At 44.8% G+C, this 11,725-nt stretch overlaps 1 protein-coding gene across 1 annotated transcript in view; it reads right to left on the reverse strand.

Moving 5' to 3' along the window:
- GMPR (guanosine monophosphate reductase) overlaps window positions 1–5,212 on the reverse strand; it is a 51,510-nt gene extending 46,298 nt beyond the window's left edge. Inside the window, exon 1 of the mRNA XM_053600880.1 lies at window positions 4,912–5,212. Coding sequence (XP_053456855.1) covers window positions 4,912–4,998 — 87 coding nt within the window. The 5' untranslated portion in view covers window positions 4,999–5,212. The remainder of the gene's footprint in view (window positions 1–4,911) is intronic.
- Between the last annotated feature and the right edge of the window lie 6,513 nt (window positions 5,213–11,725).

Raw genomic sequence — 11,725 nt, forward strand, 5'->3', positions numbered from 1 at the left:
ACACACCTTCATTACTCATCCTACAACCCAACATTTTAGGGGCTCAAAAGTACAAATGGAGGCCCACCTACCACATGCCTAAATAATTCAATGTTATGAGTCAAACTAACCAATTGCTACTAAAATATGTTCTATCCTCCCACCCCAACAAAAACAATTTCATTCAAGGTCAGGAAGGCACCAGTACAAGGTGGCAGGTGGAGCTGGGCCTGGCCCCACACACCCAAATTCTTAAATGCACATATAGGGATACCCAAGTCTGCATACGAAGCTCTGTGTATAACCACATACATTCCTACAGATGGCTGCCACCTAGCCCGCTCTGGGGTTAGAGGTGAGCCCACCCTGACATAGTTAAACACACCTGGAGGGTGACAAGGACTCTGGGTACATGGAGCACAGCCTAGGAGAAATCGCACAGCCCATGGCTTTGTCCCCTGGATTCTCTTAGGGGCTGAGGAGGGGTGCAATCAGGGCAGCAGAACTAGAGCCCAAGGACAGAGACCCTTTTCCCTAAATTTATTGGTGGTGTTAAGAGTAAGGCAATTCTATTTTTTTTTTTTTTTTTTTGTGAGACAAAGTCTAGCTCTGTTGCCCAGGCTGGAGTGTAATGTCATAATCATAGCTCCCAGCAACCTCAAACTCCTGAGCTTAAGTGATCATCCTGCTTCAGCTTCCCAAGTAGCTGGGACAACAGGTGCCCACCACCACACTCAGCTGACTTTTCTACTTTTTGTAGAGATGGGGTCTTGCTCTTGTTCATGCTGATCTAGAACTCCGGACCTCAAGTGATCCTCCTGCTTGGCCTCCTAGAGTGCTAGGATTACAGGTGTAGCCACCACATTCACCTACAATTCTTTTCATATACCGATTGTGCATTATCTGTCTTACCAGTCTGAGTATAAGGACAATCTTTGGTCTTTATAGTCCTGAGAGCTTAAAAATCTTGGAATAAACTAATGCATAGCTAAGAGATAATAAGGATACAATGTTCTGCGCCCAGCTTTTGTACCAGGCACTACTTCCTAGGCCTCAGGCCAGCCCTGCCCTCTGAATGCGGATCAGACCTCCAGAAGCCTCCTCCCCATCAGAGCTCAGACTTCTGAGAAGTTCACGCTCCACTGTGGCATGCCCAGCTAGCCAAATGGTTCTACAAAAGGAAAAGTCTTCAGAGGCCAGTCCAGCACACCCACGTGCACATCAGAATCCTCTTAGAAGTAATTCCAAAATATGCATGCTTTAGCTGCCTGAAACTTCATGAATCACCACCTTTGTGTTGGAGACAATATGTGTATTTTGGACTATTTCCCTAGGTGATTTGGATGAATTCATGACTAAGAAAAAGTCTAGTCAAACCCTCTAATTTTTCAAAGCAAAATCTACAGAGGCTCTTACAACTTGAATTGCCTGCCCCAGAAAAGATGTTAAAGTCCTAACCTCCAGTACCTATGAAGGGACCTTATTTAGAAATAGAATTTGATCCAGTGAAGATGAGGTCATGAGGGTGGGCCCTAGTCTAGTATGACTGGTATCCTTATGAAAGGGGGAAATTTGCACACAGATACACACATAGTGAGAACGTCACGTGGAGATCAAGGCAGAGTTTGGAGTGGTAGGCTTACAAGCCAAGAAACTTCAAAGACTGCCAGCAACCCAGCAAAAGCTAGAAGAAAAGGAAAAGAAGAAATTCTCACTCATGGCCCTCAGAAGGAACCAACCTTACTGAAATCTTGATCTGAAACTTCAAGCTTTCGGAACTAAGTCAATAAATTCTTGCAGCTTAAGCCTACAGTCCCAAACCCCCTGGGCAAGGCCACACAGCCAGTGGTGAGCACAAGCCCAACAAGCCCAGCCAGCCCACCGAAGAAGCTTCATTTCATCTGTATTTACAGCCACTCCTAATTGCTTGCACCGCTATCTGAGCTCACCTCCTGTCACATCAGGTGGCTTTAGATTCTCATAGGAATGGAAACCCTACTGCAAACTGCATGTGAGATGGATGTAGGTTGCTCACTCCTTATGAAAATCTAATACCCCCAACCTTCCAGTAGTGAGAAAACTATCTTCCATGAAACCAGTCCCTGGTGCTAAATTGGTTGGGGACCACTGGTTTAAGCCACCCAGTTTGTGGTACTTTGTTATAGCAGCTCAAGGTAACTAACTCAGAGGCAAAGGTAATGGAATAATTTGTGACAAGTCTCTTGGTCCCAGCCCAATATTCTCCCAGCTCTGCCATGCTCTCATTAACCTCAGGACAACTTGTTGCAACCCTAAAAGCTAGACCAGAACTCTTCTCCCTGTACCCCTGGTGAAAGAATTATTATGGACTTTTTAGGCAGACTGAACATCCCAAATGTCTTCTCTGTCCTAGGACAAAGTGGGCAATTTGCTGTATTTCTCTTCCATGTCCAGCTTCCAAGGTTAGTGAGTTTAAAAGAAAATTCTTACTAGTTTAAAGATGAGGGTGCGATGTTAGAGCCAGGAATGGGTCCCAAGGAAGAAAGCACTTGGAAGGCAAGAAATAATGCAAGCTCCCCAATGCATCAGATAAAAACAAAGGTCACATCTTAACAAAAACAGCACCTCCTGTGAAAAGACAATCCGAATGTCCCGCATAACCCGTGGCACTTCATTCATCTGTACAGGGGCTGGACATTTGAGAGATGACTGCCTCCCTGGGAGCCTATGCTACGGTCACGTGGGTCACCTCTCTCTGCACTCTTTGCTTCTGGGTGTTGACCTCAAATTCACTTCATTCATGTTCATGTGTGCAAGTCTTGAGGAAATGTTCCTGCAAGAATACCGATAACTTCTGAGTAGATCACTCTTTTTTTTTTTTTTTCTCCATTTTCTGCTCACTGCCTGAAGGTCCATCATCAAGCCCAGCTCTTAGAAAAACTGTCAGTGATGAAACTTGTCATCAACAGTCCAAACACACTCTCCAGAGCCAGACTCTCCTCCTACTGTGTATATTTTCTCTCCTGGCTCCTCTGAAACCTGCTCTGTTAGGCTCAATGTCAGTCAGCTATTGTTTACTTTCCAATTTGCATCTAGGTATTACTTCTGCCAGGATGCACACATTTTAAGCCTCTGATTGTGCAATGAAAAAGTTTTTTGTCTGCTTACAAAAAATTTCAGGCATCAACAAGCAAACTGAGAAACCATTGAGAGGGAAGATTAGAGAAGCCTAACTATATCCCTCAATACCACTGAGGCAAGTACAGTCAGATTATGGGATTGGCCAGCTGGCCAGCCGCCTCGTGCACCAGAGCTAAACCATTACAGGAACCAACAGCAAAGGCAAGGCCAGTTAACTCAGGTCTCTAGGCACAGAGCTGGCAAACTCCCACAACAGTGAAGAAATGAAAAGCATTTCCCAAGGGCACCTTGTCCTCACTGTATACATGTGAGGTTGCAAGGTGCTACCACAGCTGGGACAAGTTGTGCTCGGTCCAAATTGTGAAACCAAGTTTTCCATGAGGTTGCTGAATGATGTTTTACTATTCCCTGGGAAGAAGCAATTTATTCTATTACATAAATTTTAAATGCTTTATCTTGTTAATATATATAATAATATATCCTGTTTCAAAGTACAATTTTTCTAAAATATAAGTTTCTGTCCACTCAATACATTTTGAAAATTTAAAGAATACTGAAATCATCAAATTATTAGCACTGAAATCATCAAATTATTAGCATGCTCAGAACTCCTACATTTTGTCTTGGTCCATTTCGTCTTAGGTACTGGCTAAGCGTCTGCTTCTGGAGACCTGGGCCTGCCTTCCAAACTGTGTGTGTTCCAGGAGCCTCCCCACTCTTTACACCTGAAAGGAAGGCAGGCACATCCCATATGGGGTGATAAGGGTTACCATTCCTCCCCCACCTCTTGCAGTCCTGTGGGCTCCTGCCAGCCAATGCTGAGGCTTAGAGGTGAGAGGCTTCCCTAGTCTAAGCAAGCCCCCGGCTGGCAGCACCAGGCACTGCAGTTAGGCCTGGCGCTGGGATGGGCAGCAGGGTTCTTTGCCGCGGAGAGCTGGCTGGCTGGAGCAATGCAGCAGCCGCTGCCTCCTCCTGTTTACTCCAGCCCAGCTTCCAGACTGTCCAGTTCCCTCCCTTCCTCTCCAGCTCTCAGCGGACTGGGCAGAGCTACAGTCACCAGCGCAAACCAATCGGGGGACTCTGTCACTCTGTGCAACTAAGTTACCTTTCCGGGGATGACCTCCCTTGCCCAACCCCCGGGCTATTTCTAGCCTCGTCTCCACCTGTTCCTTCGGGTTTGACCTCACCAACGCAGAACCAGCAAAATGCCGGAGGTTTCCAGCTCGCCCCACCTCCCCTACCCCAAGCCTGCACCCCACTGCGTCCAGCTTACAGAGGGCTTGGGTTGGAACTGGGGCTGTCCAGCACCTGCACGACGTCCCCAAATCCCACTCTGAGCAAGGCAGCCTAAGTTCCAAAAGTAAACCCTGGCCTTGTGCCCTAGGGCTTTCCTATTTTTCAGACCTGTTAAAGACACGGCCCAAAATCACAAGGATCTGAACATTTGTTTTTCTCTTCCTCCTCTAGCTCCACTGTTTCCTTTTCTTCCCCAAGGCGCTCCCTACCCCCTCTTGATCTTTGCTCCTCTGAGGTCTAGTTTCAAGGTAAATCTCCCCTGGTCCATTCAACCGAACGGACGTCTTTATAGAATTTCGGGCCCAAGTTGCGCCCCTTTATCGCTGCCCTTAAAGACACCTCGTGTCCTGGCAGGGGACTGGCCGGCCTTCCCCTGCGCCAAGTGTTGGGGAGAGGGGACGCGGGCGCAACAGCCAGCCTCAGACAGACAGAAACGCAGACCCGGTGCCACCCGCTTCCACCTCCTGAGCGCCGCCCGGAAAAACAAAAATCCCCACTGCGACTTCCGAACGTCACCTCGGCTCGGCTCTTGAGGCTGCTCCGCTTGGGTCGCAGCAGGACATCCTTGAAGTCCAGCTTGAGGTCCGCATCTATGCGGGGCATGACGCCGGCGCCGCGGGCGGCTCCTTCCTGCGGCGCGGGGCCGGGCGCGCTCGCTGCGCTCCTACCCGGCCGACCGGACTCCGGTCACGCTCCGCCCGCCCCCGCGCTCCGGGTGGCCGCGCCCGCGAGCGCCCCGGCGGGGTCCAGAGCGGAGGCTGCTGGGGACAGGCCGGCGGCGGCTGCCTCCTTCTTCCCGGCTGGTTCTGTCTCTAGTTGCGGCGAGCCAGTGGGGGCAGGGGCAGGGGCAACGCTTTCAGTCCTGAGTATCTCCAGGTCGGCGATGGGGAGGGGACTTGGGCGTGTGCCCGCCTCCTCCGAGGGAAAAGGCCACTCGGTGAGAGGTTGTGCTGCTGCTTTCTCCAATCTTCAGCCCAGCGTACCCGTCTCTCACAGGCCACGGAACTGGACACCCTTGGGAGGTTGGATAGAATTAAGGAGAAGAGCGTGGGCCGGTTTAGCAGCGCTGAATTGTTCAGGACACTTCTGGATTTCGGGGTTGGTTTAATTAAAACAGTGAGGGTTGCAGTCAGCAAAGATCCTGTTTGGGGAACCTGAGTCCCCTTGGAGAGTTACCAGGTACTGAGCCTTCATTAGACACTCAGAATGTGCCTAAGGCCTTCCCTTACACCAGTTCATTCATGCTCAGAACAACCCGATGAAAGAGCTGTTTTTTTGCAGATAAGGAAAATGAGACTTCTATAATTGAAATAACTTGCCCAAGGCCACGGAAAAATTCTCAGTCCTTGAAACTTAGCTACAATTATTTGGCTTTTGTCCTGGAACCTATCTTTGCCTGAGTTCAAAACTGATTCCTCCACCTTCAGTTAACTGGGTGACCTTGCGGGAGGCAATTTCTCTAAGCTTCAGTTTTCTCCTAAGTTGGAGGAATGAGGGTGGGAATTAAGGCTATCCTTTGCCGGGGTTTGAGAATTAACTTGTGTGTGTGTGAACACATTGTATGTCCTGCAGCCATTGCTCAATAAATGGTAGCTATTTACTTAAAGTCATATGTTACTTTATGTGCATTATGTTTTATATTCTCAAACAAGATTGCTAACTGCACAAAGGCAGGAATCATCTTTCATTTTCTTTTGGGTCCCTGCCTCACTAGTATGCCATAGGGTGGACCATAAAAGGCACATCACAGTGTTCCTTTTAACACAAAAGCCTACAAGTGATAACAATGTTTGCCCGTATCACTTCCTCTCATCATCTTTCACAGGTAGGACGTTCATGAAATTTTGTGGAAGGAAATAAACCTTATCTGAGACAAAGTGAAAGTAACTACAATTGGTCCAGCCAATGAAATATTTATGACCCTCATCCAGTTCCTGGGAGCTGGCCAGAGGTGCTGCTTATTTGCAAAGTAGTAAAAGGGAACCTAATTATGATTTTGAGTTCCTAATTAAAGACAAAGGTAAAATACTATAATTACCATACAGCATGATTGTTTTAAAATTATCTTCCCAAAAGGAAAGAAACTGACCTTGTTAAGCATCACCCAGACTAAAGTACAGAGGTGGGTGAGGTCTTTATAGTCATTGTTTCATATCATTTTTTTCTTAAAGGTAACACCCAGTCAGGTTGTCCTCCGTCTTTTACCCCAGGATAGTTCTCTCTCCTGTTGGACTCTTGCCCACCCTCCCTATTAAAATAGACACAGAAGTTTGCTTTAGGCAATTCCATTCCCTCTCCTTTTGGAAAGTTCCATTATATTGTGCTCTTTTCAGGCACAGAGTCAGTAGAATCGCTGATTCTCCTACACCAAGTGAGATTCTGTTAAACATCCTCTGCATCTTGTACATACTTTTGTGTCTCATGACAGTAATACTGTTACCAGAATTTCTTTCTTCAATAGGTCCTTGGTCTTAGAGATTCTAGGAATGAACCGACAGGTCACAGATCCGTGGTAAGGTAAGATTTATTATACAAAAAAGAATACGGAAAAAGTACCAGAGCTCCTGGCAGAGGGAAAGACCCAAGTTGGAAAATCTCCACCTGGGTCCTTTGTTTAGCCTTCCATTAGGTTGGAACCACTCAACCTTCCTAATGCCGCAGCCCTTTAATACAGTTCCTGTCGGTGACAACCCACAGGTTGAGAACCACTGGTCTAGGGGTATACACAGCCTGGAGAGATACATTTGGCCAGGATTTGGTAACAAATGAATGGATACAGTCCCTTCTGCTGGGGCAAGATGAATGAGTGCATTAATAAATGGATACAGTCCCTTCTGCTACTGGCAAAGTGAATAAGTATTCCCTTCTGGAAATTGTCCAGGCCTAGGAAACCCACATAAAATTGACTAGGCCTAGGAAATGGGGGTGGGGAGGTGGGTCCCTGTTCAGCTTTGAATGGGGGAACCCTGTATCAGGAGCACTGATGAATCTTCAATCTTCAGGTGGGAATCAGCTGCCCTGCAGGTGGGGTCTCAGCATGGAAGACCTTGTCACACTTACCTAAGCTGGCTTCTCCCTTGTCCACCAGCTGGCCCTTCCAGCAGCCCAGCCAGGGTGAGGGGTCTGCCCAGAGTGAACCAATGCGGTGCCCATGACAGCCTCTGTGAGCACTGCAGGAGTGGTGCAGGTTTGGTGGGCTAGGTGGGAAGCAGGCATCACCTCAGCTGGGAGGGGAAGTGGGAACCCTGAATCAATACTAGCAGTAACGGTTTCCTGTCAGTACAATGACTTTATGTTAAAGTTTTGAATATATCAATGTACACAGCTATGATTTAATTTAAAAAAATAGTCTTAAAAAAATAATAAATAATAAATAAAATATAGAAAAATAAATAAATAAATAAAGTTTTGACTGACCAGACCAGTGATTCTCAACCTTCCTAAAGCCGTGGCCCTTTAATACAGTTCCTCATGTTGTGGTGACCTCAACCATAAAATTATTTTCGTTGCTACTTCATAATTGTTATTTTGCTACTGTTATGAATCGTAATGTAAATATCTGATATGCAAGATGTATTTAGGCGACCCCTGTGAAAGGGTCGTTCACCCCCGAAGGGGTCGCGACCCACAGGTTGAGAACCACTGGAGTAGACAAAGCCGTGAGACATATTCAGAATTCAATATGTTAACATTATATTACGTAATAATAGAGTGATCTCAAAAATTACATGGGAAGATAAATTTCAAAATTATGGGGGGTAAATTCTACTTGGCCACAGTGCATAATCATTTCATATATTGGATTCAGTTTGCTAGTATTTTGTTAATGGTTTGTGCATCAAAGCTCATACAGTATATTAATCTGTAGTTTTCTTTCCTTTTGATGGTTTTTTTGTTTTGTTTTGTCTTTTTGAGACAGAGTTTCACTTTGGCACTCTGGGTAGAGTGCCCTGGCATCACATCTCACAGCAACCTCAAACTCTTGAGCTTAAGCGATTCTCTTGCCTCAGCCTCCCAAGTAGCTGGGACTACAGGCGCCCACCACAATGCCCGGCTATTTTTGTTGTTGTTGCAGTTGTCATTGTAGTTTTAGCTGGCCCAGGCCAGACTCAGTGTACATGGCAGATGCCCCCAACCACTGAGCTACGGGCACCGCCCCTTTTCATGTCTTTGTCAGGGTAATGGTTGCCACAGAGAATGAGTTGGGAAATGTTCTTTTTTTCTGAAAGACCTGTGTAGGATTGGTGTTAGTTTTTTTAGTATTTGATAGAACTGAACAGTGAATTCAAATTATGTGGGATGATAAAATGGTTTATTTTTAGCAAAGAAATATATCTCAAAACCCAGAAATGATTAAAATTGAGTGTTAAAAGCTTTGAGATAATTCAAAATTATAGGATTTAATATTATAGGGATAAGAAACAACTTATACATATTTGATATTTTATTTACTTGTGATATTTTAGAAAACTTGTCCCCTTGAATTAAAAGAATAAGGCCAGGAACAGTGGCTCACACCTGCAATCCTAGAACTCTGGGAGGCTGAGTTGGGTGGATTGCTTATGCTCAGGAGTTCAAGACCAGCCTGAGCAAGAGTGAGACCCTATCTCTACTAAAAATAGAAAAACTGGCCAGCATCTTGGTGGGTGCCTATAGTCCCAGCTCCTCAGGAGTCTGAGGGAGGAGGATCACGTAAACCTAGGAGTTTGAGGTTGTTGTGAACTAGCCTGATGCCAAGGGACTCTAGCCCAGGAGTCAGAGTAAGACTCTCTCTCAAAACAACAACAACAACAAAAAGGAACAGCCCTCTAATGCTAATTCAAAATGTATATTTGAGAACTGAATGAGAGAAAAACATGAAGTCAAGAAGGGAGATGGGGGACAGGCTTAGTAATTTCCGACTTATCGGGTATAATGTAAGGGTATAGGGCACACTTCTAGGTGAAAGACTCAACTACAACTCAGACTTTGGAGCCTACCTTACAAACGCAAATAATGCAACCTGATTGTATATACTCTCTTATTAACTGGAAATTTAAAAATGTATGTTTGAATAACTGATTTAAGCATATGAGGGTAAGGGAAGTATATTCAGTTTGTGTAGATTAGGAGAACATAAGTGCCACCCATAGTATTTATAAAAGTTGATAAATTACTTTGGAAAACCCTACGTCTCAGTGACTTTACTGCTTTGTCAGATTATAATAATCATAATCTGGGGATTTTGTGAAAATGCAGATTCTGCTTTAATACATCTGGGGTGAGGCTAAAGGTTTTGCATTTCTGACAAGTGCCTAGATCAGCGGTTCTCAACCTGTGGGTGGCGACCCACAGGAACTGTATTAAAGGGTCGTGACATTAGGAAGGTTGAGAACCACTGGCCTAGATCATACAGAGGTTCTGTGGGCCACACATTGAGTAGCAAGGTGTAGACTCATACAATATTGATTTATTTAAAAACGCAATTTAAAATATTTGTAAGTATTTAAGTTTGTAAATGGGGCCAAGTATTATTTAAAAGCCACATAAAGGGGTAGTCCCCACTACTCAGGAAGCTGAGGCAAGAGGATCACTTAAGCCCAAGGGTTTGGGGTTGCTGTGATCTATGATGCCATGGCACTCTACCCAGGGCAACAGAGTGAGACTCTGTCTAAAATAAATAAATAAATAAATGCCCTTTAAAGGTGATTGTTATAATTCGCTAGACTTAGAATAAGATTTTTTAAGTACACTGAATAACCTTAACAAAGAGAGAAGTTTTTTAAATTTTTTTATTAAATCATAACTGTACATTAATGCATTTATGGGGTGCAATGTGCTGATTTTATATACAATTTGGAATTCTTACATCAAACAGGTTAACATAGCCTTCACCTCAATTATTTGCTGCTCTTCTGCACTGCTGGTGGGAATGCAAGCTAATATTTTAGAATATTCTTTCCTTTTGGAAAGAAAGTTTAAAGAACACTTAGGGAACTATAAGTAGTCATGGAAGAGAGAAGTTTTTAAACTTGTTTTAAAACAATCCTCAGAATGCCTAGATGGCTATTTCTATGAACCAAAACCATCCCCGGGGACACCAGGAGCTCCTGTTTAACACTGATTAGTCTGTGTGCCAGGCTCTATGCTAAATGTTTCAGGTGCTTTCTCAGTTCATGCTCACAACAGTCCCATGGGCACTATTTCTATCTACTTTTTATAGTTGAGGAAACTGAGGCTCAGAGAACGTGCACAGGTACATTTAACCAGGGTACATGAGCTCTGTAACCAGGGGCTCCCCACATTCTATAGGTACCACTTACTGCCTGTCCCATGGTCTCCCTACTGCCAGGAGGGCCATGGCTGATCAATCATATCTCAGTAGAGCCTGGAACTCCTGAGCTCAAGCAATTCTCCCCTGCCTCAACCTCCCAAGTAGCCAGCTACCAAAAGACCACCATGTCCAGCTGAGTTTTCTTAACTTTGGGTCCATAGATGCCCCTAGAAGTCCCCAAGAAGTTAGTTTTCACTAAGTTCTTGAATTGTAATGTCGAATGTGGGCAACATATTACAGTTGTATTAACACTACCAATGACTTTGTGTCATGGAAATCACAGGTATTTTCATGCCTCATTATAAGTAATGAGCTTTCTTATCTCAATTTGAAAGTACAATAGTTATTAAATGTGCTATTAGATCTTATTATTTAATGCATTAATTTAAAAGTACATAGGGCCAGGCGCAGTAGCTCACGCCTGTAATCCTAGCATTCTGGGAGGCCGAGGGGGGTTGGACTGCCTGAGCTCACGGATTCAAGACCATTCTGAGCAAGAGCAAGACCTCGTCTCTAAAATAGCTGGGCGTTGTGGTGGGAACCGGTAGTCCCAGCTACTCGGGAAACTGAGGCAAGAGGATGGCTTGAGCCCAATAGTTTGAGATTGCTGTGAGCTGTGATGCCACAGCACTCTATTGGGGGCAACAAAGTGAGACCCTGTCTCAAGAAAAAGAACATAAATAATGACATCACGATTTGTTCATATTCTAATGCCTGTCTTCATATTTTATTTTAAACATTTAAACATATTGTTCTCAGTTTCTGTCAAATTTTTTGGCCATTTTCTGCTTTTTTTTTTTTATTTTTTACTAAGTCTCTGTAGTCAATTGCTTATGCATAATTTCAAAAAGAATCTAAGAATGGGCAGCGCCTGTGGCTCAAGGAGTAGGTCGCCGGTCCCATATGCCGGAGGTGGCAGGTTCAAACCCAGCCCCGGCCAAAAAAAAAACAACAAAAAAAAAAAAAAGAATCTAAGAAGTGGGCCAAAGATGTTCATGACACAAAAAGATTAAGATT

This window comes from Nycticebus coucang, chromosome 9 (genome assembly GCF_027406575.1).
Source record: "Nycticebus coucang isolate mNycCou1 chromosome 9, mNycCou1.pri, whole genome shotgun sequence".
Taxonomy (NCBI): Eukaryota; Metazoa; Chordata; class Mammalia; order Primates; family Lorisidae; genus Nycticebus; species Nycticebus coucang.